Source organism: Zalophus californianus, chromosome 6 (genome assembly GCF_009762305.2).
Source record: "Zalophus californianus isolate mZalCal1 chromosome 6, mZalCal1.pri.v2, whole genome shotgun sequence".
In the NCBI taxonomy this organism is placed as follows: domain Eukaryota; kingdom Metazoa; phylum Chordata; class Mammalia; order Carnivora; family Otariidae; genus Zalophus; species Zalophus californianus.
Window position 1 is genome coordinate 133350012 of NC_045600.1, and position 20242 is coordinate 133370253.

The 20242-nt window shown below is 38.2% G+C and overlaps 1 protein-coding gene across 8 annotated transcripts in view; it reads right to left on the reverse strand.

Annotated features, from left to right (window-relative positions):
- The window catches only part of MCTP2 (multiple C2 and transmembrane domain containing 2), a 237405-nt gene that overhangs the window by 55728 nt on the left and 161435 nt on the right, over positions 1 to 20242 (reverse strand). The window contains exon 18 of one of the 8 annotated variants that reach the window (XM_027571103.1): positions 4672 to 4739. The exons of the other annotated variants lie outside the window; for them this stretch is intronic. Within the exon in view, the coding sequence (XP_027426904.1) occupies positions 4686 to 4739 (54 nt within the window). The 3' untranslated portion in view covers positions 4672 to 4685. Of the gene's footprint in view, positions 1 to 4671; positions 4740 to 20242 lie in introns of those variants that run through there. 8 annotated transcript variants of the gene reach the window in all.

The following is a 20242-nucleotide window of genomic DNA, read 5'->3' on the forward strand; positions in this document are numbered from 1 at the left end:
ACTTCATGTATAAATTCATTGTTCATTTTCCCTTCATTAAACATTTGTTCAACACTATGAACCATGTTGATTTATTGTTTTTAATTTTTTTTTCAATTTCAAATAGTCATTTATTAACTGACCAGATTACAAGAATAATCATGGTAGATACCTTAGTTCATCCTTTTAGTAAGCCCATTTCACCTTCTACAAAATGGGTGCTCTTTTTTTCATTCCCCCTCATGGAGAAGATCATTTGAAGAGCCATAAGAAGTTATTTGTTTCTTTGAAACATTTTTCAACAGTATAGATCTCATGAATCAGAACCTCCGTGCAAATGATGCCATAATTACCAAGAGATTGAGCAACCAATGTGTTATCTACCAGGGCAATTCACTTTTTGTTAATTTGGCACAACCACACTTGTAGATCAATTCATTCACTGACTTCAGGTTTGCGTACCCCCATGCCATATATGGTTCCACAATCCTTGAACCTTTGGGTTCACACTATTGATACCTCTGATCCTGATGACAAATGCCAATTTGGGTTCTGCAGGTATGTAGAAGTTTCCAGCTTTTCTTGATATCCTAGCTATTTGATCTCAGTTCTGTACATCTGCCTCTATTCCTTGTGGTAATGCTTAGCTTTTTCATAGATAAACTTCCTCTTTACCTTTCAAAGCATCTTTTGGGCAAACTTCTTACTCAGATGCTTGATTTTCAACTCTGTGAAATGGTTCTGTTTTTCCTTATGGGTTGCTGGCACAGCAGGAAACTTCCTTTTCTTCTCTTCTGTATCCTCCATGGTTCCAGCCAGAAAAGAGCTGAACCATGTTGATTTAGACACAAGAGTGAACAAAACCAGCAAACCAACCACCACACCTAACAACATCAACAATAAAAAAACAGCCTTAATGGAACCTACATTTGGGGATTAGGGATGAGATAGGTAAAATAAATAAGCAAACTATTTATTATATATCAGATGATAAAAACTGGCATGTAAAAATAAACCAAACAATCTAGGATGAAAAGAAGGGACTTTGAGGCAACAGGGAAAGGGGTGCAATTATAAGTGGGGGCGGCCAGAGAAGACCTTGTGGAGAGAGCAACATGTGAGCCAAGTCCTTGGAGGAAGTGTGGAAATCCAGTTCAGTCGTGTTTCTGGTCAAAAGGAACAGTTGATCCAAAGGTCTGAAAGTGGGAGTATGCCTAGTATGTGCAAGGAATAGCAAGAACCCCTGTGGCTGAAGCAGAGTGAGTAAGACAGTTAGAAAAAGGAACAGAAGTCAGTCTTTAGGGGCCTGGACCACAGCTGTAAGGTCTCTGAAGTTTATTCTAAGGGAGTGGCTGAGCTGTTGGCAGGCTGTGAGCAGAAGAATGGCACTTATGTCAACCATAGTCATGATCTGAGTAAGGATAGGGAAGAGGAATTAGAGCTTGAGGACAGACATTATAACATAATCTAGAAGAGAGGAAAGGAGAATGGATTATAGAAATGTATTACATCTGTGAAGAGGCACTAAATGTTTTTTTTCAATAGCTGTGCTTACCTAAGGCTTTGCTAATTGAATATAACAAAGGTAGAGAAGGAAAGGAAATTATTTTAAAGATGGGCCATGGAATTTGAGCTGGATTATTGGTGAGGAACAATATAAAGTGGTAAGAATGTAATTTAAACACAATCGGTGTACTGATTAACAGATTAGAAGCAGCTGAAGAGAAAATTAGTGAGCTGAGAAATGATTCCAAAGAAATTATTCAGAATGTAGACAAGAGAGACAAAGATACAGATATATAAGAGAAGTTAAGAGATACTGGTGATAGGAAAAATGTTCAGGGTGGGGAGAAAGAGATAATGATAGAATGGGAAGGAAGCAATATATGAAGATAAAATGCCTGAGAATTTTCCAAAATTGTTGAAAGATGCCCATATAGGAAACAAAAAAGGAAGGAAGGAAGGAAGGAAGGAGAAAGAGAGAAAGAAACAGAAGGAAAGAAAAGAAAAGAAAAGAAAAGAAAATCCTTACCAGGGTAAATGAAGAATTTAGGCCTAAAAATGCCATAGTAGAACTGAAAAACACCAGGGAAGAGAAAAGAAACACTTAAAAGCAGCTAAAGAGAAAACAAATAGCTCAATTACAAAGAAAAAGCAATTTGAGTGGATCTCAGTACAACAAGCAAAGCAAAAAGACAGTGTAACACATACAAATTTTAGTCTTTCAATTTAGAATAGTGTATCTAGTAAATTATCCTAATAACAAATCAAAGACATTTTTGGAAATATATGAGCTAGCAGTGTTTATGACCAAAAGACCCTCATGAAAGCATACATAAGAAGGTTTATTTTAAAGAGAAGGAAAATTGTTCCTGGTCCAAAGGCTGCATGCAAGGATGTATGTGCTCAAAAGCAATGATAAATGTACACCTATCTAAATAAACATTTACTTACCAAAAAAGGCTAATTTTTATGTAATGAGACGATCTAGAACTAAAATAGGTGTCAGTAAAACCCACAGATTTGGAGCAGTATGGTTGGATTTAAAGAATTCTAAGATATCCTCATGTTAAGCCTGTATATTAAGGAGAAACACAAATGTCTGCTTTTCAGCATGAAGTTGAAGCTTTACCTCAATCTTCCCGTAAAAAAAACAAAGCTCACACAAAACAAACAAAAACCCAAAAAACAACTGTGAAGACTGGATACTACACCCAAATAAACAAAATCTGCTTGAAGACATCTGAGAGCAATAAAGGCACCGTGGGTGCATGGAGACAAGATCAAGAATGGAAGAAAAATGCAATGGGGTGAAGCTTGGTTTGCTACTGCTTTATCTCCTTCAGGAATTTTTGTTTCGTTTTGTTTTGTTTTGGCCAATTCACTATATGGGACAACACAGTGACTGGGCATGAAGTAGCAGTTTAGGGCTTGCTTCTATTTTAATAATCTAGGGAGCTAAAAACTGGAGTATATAGAAACTATGGCAGCGAAGACTTGAGAAACAAAATGAACAGGAGAGATTCAAGCCCAACATTCTCCATGCATTTCTCCTGAGAAATTTATGATTTTCTAAGACATGCATGCTTAGGGTGAAAGGTTGAGACCAAGCAGAAAGTGAGAACTAAAAGCTTTTGGCGATCTCACTGATTGTGAAGGAGTAGTTGGAAAGAAGGGGCTCTCGTAGTAAACAGGACAGGCTTTTATTAAGACACCTGAAGGCTATGCACTAAGCATAGGGGTAACTAGGAATACACCCATCCTCAAAATTCTTGAAATCCTACCTTGGATCATTTCAACCTTAATTGTATCATACAGACCTGTTAGACTCTTACTGCCTCCTCTATATCGTCTCTAGTGGGATACAACACAGTTCCATAGCCCCTGTAACATTTTAATACATCTTATCCAGTATTTAATAAAAATAATTAGTCACGGTTAGGATAAAAAAGAATGACCAAAAATCAAGAGGAAAAACAGACAACCAGAACAAGCAGGTGATTTAGATGTTAGAGTCACCGGATATGAATTTTAAAATAGTTATGATTAATATGTACAGGAAAACAGGTAACAGCATGCAGAATATCAGCAGAGAACTGGAATCTCTAAAACAGAATCTAATGGAAGGCTAGAAATTTAAAAAAAGGGTAAGTAAAAGGACGAACTCATGAAATGAATTTAATAACAGAACCAAAAAGAGAAGATTCATGATTTGGTGTATTGGTAGAAAACGGAGAAATATGCTAAGAAAATACAGTCCAAAAGCCCCATGGCACACTGAGAAAAGTTTAATTTATATGTAAAAATTTGGAATCCAGGAGGGGAGAGGAAAGAAAGAATAGAGCAAAAGCTATAAATGATATTGAATGAGAATTCCCAAAAGTTATAAAAGATGTGAAGTTACAGAATTAAAGAAACTCAAATATGATGACAAGAAAGAAAACCACATGTGGGCACCTCAGAGCAAAACAACATAACTGATGACCAAAATAAGTTTGAAAAGTAGACACTGGGGAGGGAAAAAAAAAAAAAAAAAAAAAAGCATGTCCTTCCAATGAACAATCAAACTGACAACTGACTCTTCCAAAAAAAGTAGTAAGAGCCAGAAGACAATTGGAAGGAATGTATGTCCGATAGGACTTATGTGATCCTAGAAAGTTTGGTAAAATTTACCTCTAAAGTTGCCGGGCCTTGTGTTTTTTTTTGTTTTGTTTTGTTTTGTTTCTGGAAAGATATTAAACTACTGATTCAGTTATTTAATGGTTATAGGCTCATTCAAGTTTTCATTCTTTTTCAGTCACTTTGATATGCTATTCTACAAGTTTTGTCTATTTCATACCTTTTTAACATTTTAAGCATAAGATTTCATAGTATCTTCTTATGTTTAATCTCTGCTTCATCTAGGTTTTTTCTCATTTTAATGACAGATACTGTTTACTTGTGCCTTTATTCTGTACATTGAAAACTCTCAGAAAATAATCAATTTTACTAAGTTTTTTGAAGAGACAATTTTTAATTTTATTTTCCCTTCTATTTTACACATATATTCTACTTCATTGATTTTGCTCTTATTTTTATTTATAATTAATTTGGCTTCATTTTGCTGTAATTTTTCAAATCTTGATTTTGACAGTTAACCAATTTTGAGAGTGACTTATTTTTCAATACTGGTTTTGTCTTGCTCTATTTTTGTGGAATACAACATATCAATTCCAACTTTTATGTGGAAGGGCAAAAAGCCAAGAATAGCCAAGGCATTCCTGAAAATTAAAAACAAATTAGAATCATGCTAAAGCCAAATGATGTTTGTATAAATTACAGATACAGACAAGAGACCAATGGGCAAGCCCACCCACATATGGGAAACCTGATCTGTGACTTTCTGAAAATTGCAGATGACTGGGAAAAAAGTAGGAGATTCAAGAACTGGGAACTAGATTAATTGGATAGCCAGAACACAACAATGTAATTAAAAGTAGCTTTAAAAATTTAATGTCAGGGTGCGTGGGTGGCTCAGTTGGCTAAGCGTCTGCCTTCAGCTCAGGTCATGATCACAGGATCCTGGGATCAAGTCCCGCACCGGGCTTCCTGCTCAGTTGGAAGTCTGCTTCTCCCTCTCTCTCTCTGCTTGCCGCTCTACCTACTTGTGCTCTCTCTCTCTTCTCTGTGTGTCAAATATATAAAATCTTTTTAAAAATTTTAATGTAAAAAGTAAAACTATGAAAAAATAAAGAATATCTTTATGACTCTGGGATAGGGAACAATCCTCAATAATGACACAAACTGCATAAACCACAGAAAAAATAACTGATAAATCTGACATGAAATATAAGAATTTTTTTATCACAAGTTAATACAGAGTGAAGAACTAAGCCACAAACGTGGAGAAGATATTTCTCTCACAAAGAATTTCTATCTTTGAATTTATATAAGGCACTTCTATAAATGAATAAAAAGGTAGGTGGTAAGGAAGAACAAAAAGGAGTACAAAGACCCCCAAACATATGACTCACTTGTAATGAGGAAAATGCAAATTAAAACCATACCAAGGTACCACTTCACACATCAGATGGATAAAATTTAAAAAGTCAGAGAATCCCAAGAGTCTCCCAACATGCAGAACAATGATAAACTTTTATTTGATGTCTGATGTTCAATCACTTGCGAAATGGTTGGCATTAACTAAACACAATGTATAGATCAGATAAGCCAGAACTCCACTCCTCAGTATAAATCTGGGAGCGATGGGTTTCAAACATCATTGTACATGAGAAGTACTAGGGGGCTGGTTAAACAAGGTTGCTGGGCCTCACTCCCGGAATTTCTGGTTCCATAGGTTTGGGTGGGGCCCAGGAAATTACATTTCTACAAAGTTCCCAGGTGATGCTGATGCTGCGGTTAGGCACCACACATTAGGAGCCATGACTCTAAACTCTTGCACATGCCCACCAGATGAAATGGATGCCAATATCTTCAAGAACACTCTTCATAATAGCCAAAAAAAAAAAAACAACCCAAACCTGGAATCAATCCAAATGTCTCTCTAAAGTAGAATGGATAGGGTTCTAGAGGGGAGGGGGGTGGGGGATGGGTTAGCCTGGTGATGGGTATTAAAGAGGGCACGTTCTGCGCGGAGCACTGGGTGTTATGCACAAACAATGAATCATGGAACCCTACATCAAGAACTAATGATGTAATGTATGGTGATTAATATAACAATAAAAAAATTAAAAATAAAAAAATAAAGTAGAATGGATAAATAAAACAATTTACTCATAGGAGAGCCTAGGTGGCTCAGTCAGTTAAGCGTCTGACTCTTGGTCTCAGCTCCGGTCATGATCTCAGGGTCATGAGATCGAACCCCATGTTGGGCTCTGTGCTGGGCATGGAGCCTGCTTGGGATTTTCTCTCTCCCTCACTCTCTGCCCCTCACCCACATGCTCGCTCTCTCTCTCTCTCTCTCTCAAAATAAAAATTAAAAAAATAAGGGGCACCTGGGTTGCTCAGTCAGTTAAACATCTGCCTTCAGCTCAGGTCCTGATCCCAGGATTCTGACATCGAGCCCCGCATTGGGCTCCCTACTCAGCGGAGAGTCTGCTTCTCCCTCTCCCTCCCCCTACTGCTCCCCCTGCTTCTGCTCTCTCTCTGTCAAATAAATAAATAAAAATCTTTTAAAAAAATAAAATAAAATCTTTAAAGATTCTCTTCTTCTGCCCCTCCCCCATCCTGCTTGCATGCTCTCTCTCTAAAAAAAAATAATAACAACAGTAATAATTTACTTGTAAAGTTAAATGTCATACAGAATGAAGATGACGGATAAATGTCAAAAACAATATTGAGTGAATCTGCAAGCCAAAGAGTAAGATACTAAAGTATTAAGTGATGGCTTTGATAAAAATCTTCAAAAAACAGACAAAATTCAATTACATTGTTCCGAGACAGATACAAAGGTGGCAAAACTACAATGGCTACTGAGTGAATGATACAACATTCAGTGTCACCATTACTTCTGGGGATGAGGGATGAAGAAGGAGTCAATCATAAAGAGGCAAAGAAAGGACTTCTAAAATAATGGGAATTTTTAATTTTTAAGTTGGGTGATAGGCATATAGGTGTTTCTTACTGTTATTCTTTAAATTGGACAGAGAGATGCACAGTTTTATAAACTCCTTTGTATATACAATATAGTTTATATTAATGTCTTTTTTATGGCAGGTAATGTGCCACTAGAAACAATGGATATGATTTTGCACTGACCTAGGAATGCTTTCAAATCTATGCAATTGAAGGCTCCAAGTAACCACTCCATTTGGTTACAACTGCTGTGCACAAAGAACTGATTTTGAAAATGAGGAAGGCCAGGGTGAGGAATAAAGAAGAAAAAGAGAAAAGCCAGCAACCAAATAACTCTCTCTCTCACACATACACCCACACACAGTGGACCAAATATGGTGCCTATTGTTTGCCAGTTTACAGCCTCTGGCTCAGATTACTCTAATACACTCCTAACTCATATATTAATCATAATAATTTTTCCCTGCATCCTAATTCTTCATATCAAAGCCAAAGTAATAACCCAAAGCTTAGTTCTTACTGTGATACACTCTTGCTCAAAGCCTTTTATATCTGCCCACTCTCTACAGACAGAGTCTAAAACTCTTAGTATGCTATTCAAGGGCATTAAATCAAAATAGGGCCTGAACTTTATATTTACTATTCTTTCTCTGTACCATATTTTCTATATTTCAGGCACAAAAATTTACCATTCTTAAAAACTGTCTATGGGGGCACTGGGTGGCTCAGTCGGTTGGGTGGCTGCCTTCGGCTTGGGTCATGATCCCAGGGTCCTGGGATCGAGCCCTGCATCAGGCTCTCTGCTCATCAGTGAGCCTGCTTCTGCCCCCCACACCTTGTGTGTACACACACATTCTCTCTTTCTGTCTCAAATAAATAAAATCTTAAAAAAAAAAAACTGCCTATATTTTCCTTCTCAGTGCCTTAATCCAAGTGCCCCTAAGAATGTTCTTTTTTTTCTTTCTCACTGGTTGCCCTGGTTGGAACAAGCCATTATGTTACCTGGTTTCATAATGCTTTGTAATTGGTTCTATAAATACCAAGTAAATGTATTTTGCCTGTCACCAAGGTCATTTTGTTCAAGTTTTACTCTTTGAAATTCTGAAGCATATATAATTTATATTTGTATTTCTTATAAACCATAGGATGGTGTCTTGTATATAATAAATACTCAAAGATTTATTGAATTGAAACAGGAGTCAAAATGAGCATTAAAAGTCTAACTGAATCCTTTGCATTTGTCACCCAAAACTACAGTTGGGTGATGTTACAACATAAGGCAGCTTGTCATGGTCTGGAGGGCAGACCAGGAAGCCTAAATCAGAATCCAAACGATGGCTTTATACAAAGGCAAGAGGATAGAACCTGAGATACGTCAGATGCATGAATTACAAATATCCCCCCAGTGCAGCATCCCCCATGTGAACATTTGTGTGTGGTTTGAGAAGGATGAGCAGGAGAAAGTTCTGGTGAGTGGTTCATTTCCATTCTACATCAATTCCCAGAAAGCCAAGGTGGGCAAACATACTGTGGGTTCCGAATCAATTAAAACTGCTGAATTGATTAATCAATTCAAACATCCATTCAACCAACATTCATGGAGTGTTTATTATGTATGGGGCACTGGCTGCTATTTTAATAAAGGAATAAGACACTGTCATCCAGCAGCTACAGTATAAACTCTCAAACACACATGCATGCACACGCACACACGCATGAGGACACACATCTAGAGTTCCTCATCATGTCTTATTTACATATAGTTGTAAATAAAAATATCAGAGCACATCATTATATATGATCACACAGTAATCAAAAGAACACTTTATAATACATTATATGTTTAAAAAAAGAAGATAGCAGGAAGGGAAAAATGAAGGGGGGTAAATTGGAGGGGGAGACAAACCATGAGAGACTATGGACTCTGAAAAAACAAACTGAAAAACAAAGAGGGGAGGGGGTGGGGGTATGGGTTAACCTGGTGATGGGTATTAAAGAGGGCATGTTCTGCGTGGAGCACTGGGTGTTATACACAAACAATGAATCATGGAACACTACATCAAAAACTAATGATGTAATGTATGGTGATTAACATAATAAAAAAAGAACATTTTAAATGAGAAAATAAAATTGTTAATAATTAAATTTGTGGTTGAGTTGGACTATGGAGCTGAGTGCTCTTAACTACCACGTTGTACTTTTTCCTGTTGTGTTATTTCCAATAGTTCTGAGGCAATTACATTTTCTAACATTAAGCATTTATTTAATGGTGCTTGGGACATACTCATTTTGATTGGATCTAAATCATGGCTCTCTCCATCCTAGCAGTGTGCTCTTGGAAACATTATATAACCTTTCTTCATCTGTAAAATGAGAATGGGAGTATCTGCCTCAAGCACTGTGGAGAGGACTCAAGGCAATGACAGAAGGGAGGAGTCATCATCACCGCCATGCTTCTTAAAGCTGATGAATGACTGCATCCAAGTCAAAAGAAGCAGCAGCATGAAGAAAGCCACTTGGAAGATAAGGTTTGTTGGTCTCTCTGTCACTAATTATTTCTGTGGAAAAGCACTCCGGCCATTCATTGGTTCAATGAGAAGACATTTACTCAGTTATTCCTTTGTGTTTGCCCAATGCTAGAGAGGGGCAGTGCTTAGTTTAGACTTTCTCTTTAGTAAGAAAAAGAAAGCACAAGCAAAAGATAGGACAACAGTAAAAAAAAAAAATTTAAAGTCTTCCCATGCTTAGAGGTGGTAAGACAACCAACTGAGCTAGATCAAGAGATACGGGGCTGGAGATAAGGGTAGGTACTAAGCGGGGGCCAGTTAACGGAAAGACCTGTATGTCATGGTAATAGGTTGAAGATGTGATTGTAAGCTAAACACAAAAATAACAGGATTGGATATTTAGATAACTTCGATAACAGAATACCCTTAATTATGGGAATGTAGTAATGAAATGAGAAACAGAAAAACCTTTTAGTAAGGAACTGCAATAAAAGGAACCGCAATAGCCCAGGAGAAAGGGCAAGATCACTTTTTTCTGGGATAATAAGGTATGTTTTACAAAGAATACAGGCTTGTGGGACGCCTGGGTGGCTCAGTCAGTTAAATGTCTGACTCTTGATTTTGGCTTAAGTCATGATCCTGGAGTCCTAGGATCAAGCCCTACATGGAGCTTCATGCTCAGCGGGGAATCTGCTTGAGGATTCTTTCTCTTCCTCTCTCTTTCCCTCTACTCGCATTGTCTATCTCTCAAATAAATAAATTAATCTTTTTAAAAAAAGAATATAGGCTTTTGTTGGTTCTTTAAACATAGTTTGGATTTTGATGAACTGCGGGAAGTCACATGGGGAAATAGTACGGATTTGATGCCCAATCATACTCATCCACTCACCGGGAATTACTTCTGATTTCTGGACAACACTTCGAATCATTCCTGGTCTCCTCATGTCTTTGGGTTGGTCTGTGAAACTATCCCACCCATTCCTCGCCTTGTTGGGGTTTTTATATCCAAAATCTACTATGTGGAGAGGTACACAGCCTCCTCATAGATGTAAAGCCCTCCACCATATACCAGCAGCGGTGGGGGAAGCCAACTGAGCTAACCAAATATCAGAAATCTTTCAAGTTGCTGATAACATGTGACTTTTGTATATTTGAAACTGCAGTTCTCCCAGCCACTCTCTGATGGAAATGTCCACAGTCCATAACCTGTTCCCTCCTCCCAAATGTATGCCTCACTAAATTACTTCCTATGCAAGAAGCCAATACTTGCTTCATAAATCCTTATCCATCAGATAAGCAACATGAATGAAGGACTGCAATGAAGGGCCTAGTTGTGGTAGGCAGAATAATGGTACCCCAAAAGATGTCCATGTCCTAGTCCCAGAACGTGTGAGTATGTTTCAGTGCAAAGGGAAACTAAGGTTACAGATAGAGGTCAGGTTGCTAACCATCTAACCTTAACATATGGTTATGGTTATCCACATCATGGATTACCTGGTTGAGTGCAATGTAATCACAAGGGTCAGTCCTTAGTGGAAGGTGGAGGCAGAAGAAAAAAGTCAGGAAAAGATGTGAGGGCAAAGCAAGGCCAAAGAGATGCCATGCGAGGACTCAACAATGTGTGCTTGCTGGATGTGAAGCTGGAGGAAAAGATCATGAGCCAGTGAACATCAGCAGCCTCTGTAAGCTGGAAAAGGAAAGGAATTAGATGCTCCCCTAGAGCCACCAGAATAGAACGTAGCCCATCCAGCATCTTGATTTTAGGCCAGTGAGACCTGTGGTAGACTCCTGTCCTCCAGAACTCTAAGATAATAAATCTGTGCTATCTAAAGCCACCTAACATACATGGTAATTTGTCATACTAGCAACAGAAAACTAATAAAGTAGTATAATGTGAAAGGGGGAACATACCTAGGGAAATTGGAAAGGGCTGTCTAGACTGACTAGAGAGCAAATTCTACACCTTTGGAAGGAACCAGGGTCTAGGAAGGGATTTGTTCCTCCTGATCTAATCTCCACCTAGAAAGAGGTAAGGGGAATAAAGAAACCCATCATGGAAGAGAGGCTTTGGCAAAAGTCAACTCAGATCGGGCCCAGAACTGAAATGCCCTTCCCTACCCTGACCCTCCCTTTTCTTCCCTGTCCTCCAATGAAAACTTCGTATCTCAACCCGTACCTCTATGTCATGTTCTGGTTGCCACATATATATATATAAGTTTATATATAAACTTATCTGAATCAAGACTCATTAACCATATATTTCCTTGAGCATTGAAATATGCCATTTCTAGTGTTCATCTGGCATTGTCTTTAACTATTTTTACATGACATAAAATGGTCTGGTCAGTTCACTGGGGGAAAATGTCAAATTGGGCATCTTGCCTTATCTCTTAAAGACAAAACTCCAATAACTAGTTCTAGTTTTATGTGGGAATGACCCTCACTGGTAATTTCCTCTCAGTACTTTTGCAGAAGGACAACTGAATTACATGTTTCCTACTTTCATTAACTCCCATGACTGCTGGAATAAACAATGTGTATAATTTTCAAACTTCCAACTTCACAGTAATACTATTCTATATAAAAGAACATATGGACATTTCCATGGATCTATGTAGCTAATTCCACTCTGGTTTTAGAAGTCCATATATAAATCCATATAATCTTAAAATTAACTATAAATTGGAGACTTTTAGACTGTATTCTTCTAGACATGGAATTTTTGTTGACTTTTATTTTCCTCTTTTGAATGTATTATGGGACTTTTGTTTACAGATTTATTTATTGATTTGAAAGAGAGAGAGAGAGAGAGAAAACAAGTGCTGGGGGAGGGGCAGAGGGAGAGGGAGAGGGAGAGACAGAGAAAGAATCTCCAGCAGACTCCACACTGAGCATGGAGCCAGACACAGAGCTCGATCCAACGACACTGAGATCACAACCTGAGCCACAATCAAGAGCTGGAGGCTCAACTGACTGAGCCACCCAGGTGGCCCTTATGGGACTTTTTAGCAACAGAAAATAATGCTTCTAGGGGTGCCTGGGTGGCTCAGTCGTTAAGCGTCTGCCTTCGGCTCAGGTCATGATCTCAGGGTCCTGGGATCGAGCCCCGCATCGGGCTCCCTGCTCAGCAGGGAGTCTGCTTCTCCCTCTCTCTCTGCTGTTCCCCCTGCTTGTGCTCTCTCTCTCTCTGTCAAAAATAAATAAAATCTTCAAAAAACAAAAAAATGAACAAACAAGAAAATAATGCTTCTAACATGTACTCATACATACCAAATACTAAATACATAATCCGTTTCCTCCTTGAAATACAAAATCCCATCACTTTCATGTTTGCATCATGCTACTGGCCACTTTATACTTTACATTTCTTGATGACATTATATAAATGGAAAATGGTCAAATGATCGCCTATGGTCCAATAAAAGTCCCCACACCACTCATAAAGGCAGAATAACTAGTTTACAAAGTAGAAAAGCACTGAACTAAATGAAAGAAAGCAACTAATGGGCCGCAACTATCAGCTTTTTCCTCCTGGAATGATCATAATTTCAGGTCTACAACCAAACAATAAATTCCTCATTACTCTTTTTTGCAGAAACTGGTAATTGAGCAGTTCAAAGTCTGATTTTGGTAAATATATTTTTCAAAGCCATCAGCAAATTCTCTGCTCTGATTAAAGGAAGGGAGGACAAATCCTCACACTTTTATTTACTCCCCATAAAGCTGGGTATCTTGAAGGAGTCAAGGAAAAATCCCATTACATGTACCTATAAATATTATTTCAGACTTGTAACTGTTGGCACGGTGGGCACCGTCCGTGGTAGAAGTCCGATGGGGCTCTAATTGTACTCAGTGGACAAAGCATTCTCAAAAAGTGTTCTCTGACCTTGGTCCCATAAACATCAGGCTACAATTGTGACTAAAAGCTTAAACTTCACACTTATGACTGACTCCTTCATGTTCATAGAAAGATTAGATCAGAATGAATACAGAAAAAAATCGCTCTGGGTAATAAAGCAAGTGTATCTAATTAGCATTAGTGCAGTGATCAAGTAAAGCAGTTCACTGTATTAAGTTACTCTGCTTGTAGCTTTATTTCTGGCACTAGAAGGAGGAGGTTTGCAATCCGTTCACATTAAGCCTGCACATACTCAGTGTGCTTAAAACAGACTAAGGTGCTTTAATTCAGGAACCCTCCAATAGTGATCAGGGAGTGAGACTATTTATAGCAAAGCACAATCCCTTTATGAATCTGATTGAGAATGTCTTAGATGGTCTCCCATTACTCTGATAGACTACCTATTCCTCCATCAAAAGGAAGACAGTTTACATCAGAGCCACACATACGTAACACCAAACACAAACATGAAGCCATGTTTGCATCCTCCTCTCCCTGAAACATGCTTTTAGGAGTCCTGAATTTGTTTTGATCACGAGGAATCTGAGAAGCTTTCCTATAACTCTGAGATATCACTATAAACCAGGAAGGAACCCAAAACAGGGTCTTTAAGTATGTACACACACACACACACACACACACTCTCTCTCTCTCTCTCTCTCTCTCTCTCCCCCCATCCACTCACACAGTCACTCACTCAATCTTCTCACCAAAATAAAAGTTCAAACCAAAACCCAGCACTGACAAATTCAGTTTTTGGCCTGTTATGTTCAAAATCTGTTGCATCATGTAAATAAATGTGCCCAAAACAACCACCATCACAACAAAAATTCCTAAAACAACAATGATCTTATTTAAAGATGCCACTTGAATTTTAACGTCTTTCATTTCAAACCAAAAATAGTAAGTTTGATGACATGAATAGAATATAAAGTCTTCCTCAAGGCTTTCTAGGATATGATCCACTTAAGCACAGAATTAAAATATTTTAAAAGGCCCTTTAAAAACGAAGAGGCAGATGTTCAGGTAAAAGCAAAGCCAGGAGATTGTATATTTTAATAAAGCTATTATATGTGCAGACCCAAATTAGGAGTGGTACTGAGGCTAGTGCATGTCTAAACCATCACCACCTGTTTGCCCTGAAAAATCAATTAAAGTCACACTTTCAGAGTAGTTCCCTTCTAACCAATAAAACTTAGCCAGCTTCATCGAGAGACTTGACTCCCTCAGAGGGAATGTACTTGAAACCTGAATCCTTAGTCTCGCGTTCCTGCACTGCTTGCATTCATATAAACTAACCATAGTAAAACCAGCCTTCAGGAGCAATGGTAGAAATGGGAGGAAGAAAGAGACCAGAGAGAGAGAGAGAGAAATCTTTATTTCCTTTGGCTTCATCCTGAGAATCATACTTCCTTTTGGTGAATTCCAGTAATTTCTTCAAAGGCTCTATTTTTTTTCCTTTTCTTTTTTTCTCCTACAGAATTCTGTGCTACATTTTCTGTGCAACAGAAGAGATCCAACTTTGCAAGTTGAAAGTAAGGGCAGGAAAGCCATCCCAAGTGTTTTAGTAATTAAACGAATATGCATAATGAACCATATGCCCAAAGGGCCTGTTCTTCATGTGGGCCAGATTTTTGTTTGAATTTTTAATTTTTATATACAGATGAAACATTCAGTGTAATCTACCAACAGTGTGAGAGAGCATGCAATAAGAAAAAGTGCAAGGGACAGTCCACGTAGGAGCAGGAACAGGAGACACTAGAGAAATTCTGCTCTGAAGATGCTGATTCAAATGTCTTTTTTCCCTGCTAGCAATTGTTCTTGTCATCTGCTCAGAGTCTTCAGGAGACACATATAACGAATACACTGACAGCTTTATACAGTATGAGTAAAATACAGTGCCGTCAGCCGAAAAGTGTGAAAATCCCATGGGACAAACAAGGCTTTCTTAAAAAAAAAAAAAAAAATCCCTCTACACCCATCATTCAGACTACCATCTTGAATTACAGGGAATCCTCCCATGTCTCTTTCCGAAGCTATATAAATATTATATTGTAGGCTCTAAGCCACATATATTAGTGATTTGAACTGATCTAAGAGGAATTCTTACCTCTCAGTGATGCAACTGTGCATAGCGGGTAGAAAATGCTCAGGGCAAAATGCAAGCATGCCTTCCCCACTCCTACAGCAATGCACACCATGAATTTAAGGATTCAATATGCTTGCTCAAACATACAGATCCCCAATATTTTCTAAACTACTGTCATGGAAGAACTGGCAAAACCTTGCTCTAAGCTTTTCAGTGTCATTTTGAAAAATACGGAGTTATAATCAAAGCAACATAAGAGACAGAGTCTGATAAAATTTACCATGTCAGCTCCTGGACACACAGGATGGAGGAAGCATTCTCTAATGCAGAAGAGAGCTTTTTAAAAATGTGTTTGCACAACGTTTGAAATTTACAGTGATGGTCTGGACAAAGTCACCAGTCCTTCGGGTGGGTCAATCTTGTAAATGCCTAATTCAGGATAAACATTTCAGAATGGTGTGTGTGTGTGTGTGTGTGTGTGTGTGAATCTTGTAAATGCCTAATTCAGGATAAACATTTCAGAATGGTGTGTGTGTGTGTGTGTGTGTGTGTGTGTGTGTGTGTGTGTGTGTGTGTGTGTTAGGGGCTGGGGGCCGCAGAGGAAATGCTAAAGTTCACTATCCTCCAAGTCTTTAACTGAAATAACCCAAATGCAAGATGCCACACTGGGCCTTATGGCATTGAGAAAAGATTGTGTGTGTGTGTGTGTGTGTGTGTGTGTGTGTGTGTGTGTGTGTGTGTGTGTGTTGGGGGCTGGGGGCCGCAGAGGAAATGCTAAAGTTCACTATCCTCCAAGTCTTTAACTGAAATAACCCAAATGCAAGATGCCACACTGGGCCTTATGGCATTGAGAAAAGATTATGGAAACAAACCTGATCAAAAATCAACGTGAAGATTTAGATTCTTTTCAGCCCCTGTTTTGAACACAGATATGCTGTCATTTTCACAATGTAAACACCAGAAATGGAATGCAAAGCATTTAAAGAGCAAGTAATAATGGAGCTGTAAATAACATCTCTCATTGCTTTCACTCTTAATTCAGAGTTTATGCCTTTGACAATGGCTAGGTTACTTGATCTAGTGGTCTCAGTGGAAAGACAGATAAACTTCAACTGCAGGCAGAAGACAAAAACTGACAAGGAGCATCACCTTTCCTGACTGTTTAAATCCTTTAAGGAAGTGTCGGAGCAATTAGAGGGGGAGTGTAATCTTTGTGGAGTGCATTAACACTCTCCGACCTCCCAGACAATAGATCAGACCTCAGACACATAATGCTTCCCTAAGGCTTTTTAGCCAGCATATTTGATCTCTTAGTCACTCCGTGTGTTACTATAGGTATCATCCCCATAGAAGGCATTATTCATGAGCACTACTGTCCACTAGGTCTGAGACCGGACTGCAATCAAGCAAAAGCAGGAAAAATCACCTTAATCCTCTACGTATTTCCTGTATCTTTAAGATGGGAGAAGGGGGAGGGGAGTCTAGACTTCTGGAAAATAGTCTCTCACAATTCTCTTATTATTTTTTAAAGCTACAGAGTCTGTTCTGTAAAAGTGAATTACAGTAGTTCCCCCGTTATCTGTGGGGGATACCTTCCAAGACCCCCAGTGGCTGCCTGAACCCACAGAGTACCGAGCCCTGTAGATGCTATGTTTTTCCCATGCATACACACCCATGATAAAATTTAATTTGTAAAATAGGCAGAGTAAGAGATTAACAACAGAGATTTAATAACAAGTAACGAGACAGAACAATCATAACATGCTATAACAGAAGTTATGTGAATGTGGCCTCTCTCAAAATATCTTTTGTACATACTCATCCTTCTTCTTGTGATGATGAGAGATGTTAAAATACCTATGTGGTGATGTGAATGACGTAGGCACTGGCCCAGAGTGCTAGGCTACGAGTGACCTTCTGACATATATCAGACAGAGGATCATCTGATCCTAGACCAAGGTTGACACCGGGTAACTAAAACCATGGGAATCAAAACTTCAGAGAAGGGGAGACTACAGCAGTTGCATTAATATGGATGGGTCCTCAGGTGAGCATGGGCTGCAGAGAGGGGGACAAACTCCAAAACATTTGATGTTTCCCATCTATAAAATGAACTTCATAATCGACTTACTGAGAAAAATGCCAGGTGTGATAAACAGTACTGTAATATGCAAAAGAAAGCAAAGTGTGGGGGGGAATCAAATAAACTCCGTGCACTCCAAGCTTTTAAAGCTTCATCTGTCCTGCGGTCATGTGGCAAGGCACACTGGTCAGGCAATAACCTATTTCCTGATGACATCCAACAAATCACATCCTGTTCCAACTGCTAATCTCACAGTGGAAGCTTGGCTTTTACCATTTATTATAAACATTTTCAAGAACTGCTTACCACGATATATTTTTTAATGGATTAGATTTTGGTCAGCTGCTAACAGAGAACTGAATATTCTTTATACGAAGACAGCAAAATAGGTTTTCTGAGAGTCTGACTTACTTTCCACTTTTCTCCCTCATGAGTAATTGGAATAGCAATTGAAATAGAATATAAGAAGGCTAGGATTCTTTTCTGTTCCTTTTTCTTTTCCTCCCTCTCCCATTATAAGAAATTCTGTATCCAAACTTATAGTGTACAAGACCTTATTGGTTTTGAACTTTATCACAAGACTTGGTGAAATGTTCAAGAGAGAGACAAAGGCCGAAATTCACATAATTTGCTCAAGACTATCACAGCTGTTTATTGACGACATTCAGCATCTAAGCCTATAGCATTTAAAGCAAAATAATTACATTTTCTTAGAATCAAGGCAGTTCCCCCTTGAAAATGTGTACTGCCAAGGTTTTTCAAACAAGACTACAAGAAAAGAGAAGAGCTGCATATTAGCTTTATGTTTCAGCAAATCACTTTAGAGTTAGCATTTTCAAACCCAAACTTAAGAAAAAAAATGGCAGATGAAAATATATACCCACAAAAAGCAACGTAAGAACTTTTGAACCTTAACTAGCAATAAAGAAAGATCTACTGAATGTTTTAACTTTGCTTCAACAGTGCCTAAAATCTGAAATGAAATAATGAAAGTAACTGGAAAAAATGTTACCATATCTACTGTGCATCTTCTAATGTTTTAAAAGAAATTGCTTATGTTATGTTTTTAATCCCTGGTAAAACCGCTTTCAAGGAATTCGTGATCCCACTCAGATTAAAACTAACCATGAACAATTAGCTAAGGAAGGAAATGCCCTTCTGAACCAACTATATTTAATACTCTAATGAGAAGGTGTATCTGTGTAGACACACACATACACATGCACATACACACACACACACACACACACACACAGAGCACTATGCCTAAGTAATTTAGTACAATAGCAAAAGATTTTAAAACCCTGACCAATGGCATAGGCATACAATTTTAATTAAGAAAATTAAAAATAAAAGGAAAAAAAGGCTTAAAATGGTTGTCCTATGAAATTTGTACCAACTTCACAATAATCCAGATCTCATCCCTTGTGCATAAAGATGAACATGCCATAGAATATCTGAGTAAATTACCATAAAAAGAGATTACACAACACCAAAACTTGAGGTTTTTTTAAACTAATATAATGATTTCTGCTTGTAGATGACGGTATTAAATTAAAAATAAATTGCTGAAATTAAAATCCCCAAGAAGCAATCCACAGAAATTTACCTTGGACTTTTATCATTTATGAGTTTCTATCGCCACCTGCAGGACTATCTTTAAGTAAACTCAAGCAATGGTCAGTCTATTTGCCATTCTTTCTTTTCCTCTTTTCCTTCTCGTCTTCCTCCTCTCTCTCTCTCTTATTGTGTGTCTGTGTGTGCCTATGTGTGTGCACTAAACTTCTAGGATATCAATTATTTATCTATTGAAAATATATACATTATTAAACATGTAAAAATCACCAACGAAATGCAAAATTAGATTTACTGAAAGAGGTGTAGGGGACTGTGGCCACAGGCAGCCAATTTTTTAACAGCAAAGCACACGTGGCATTTCTAATTTTGCAAAGTAAAATTCTGATGGAAAGTTAGCCTATAGTAATTTCCTCACCAAAGTGGTGAGGACTTCAGTGATTTCCAAGGAGAGCAGTTTTTGCTACAGAACAGTTTACAAAAAAGTTTATAATTGCATATACCTGGCTTATAGCCGAGAAGAAATATACCAGAGAAGAAAAGTAGGAGCAAATTTGTACTTAGGGTTTTGTTATTCTTTAAACAAAAGACAAGTGTTAGATAGTATTTTACTAAGTGTTACTGTACCCAATAAAGAACAGGTTTTAAGAGCAGAGGTCAAAGCTTAAACACAAAAGCACAGATCATCATCACCATCATCATCATATTCATGTCTTCATCACTGTCACCATAAAGTCTGGATTAGAAAGATCCATCAGCTGGGGCGCCTGCCTGGCTGGCTCAGTCGGTTAAGAGACCAACTCTTGATATTGGCTCAGGTCATGATCTCAGGGTCTTGGAATCCGCCCAGCCGCCCCTTGTCGGGCCCTGCGCTGGTGGGGTGAGTCAGCTTGGGATTCTCTCTCCCTATACCACCCCCCCCAACATACACACACTCTCTCTCTAAAGTGGATAAATGAAGCTTAAAAAAAAAAAAAAAAAGGATCCATCACCTGTAAGATGCATATGGAGTAACTATACAGACTTTTGCTCCTCCG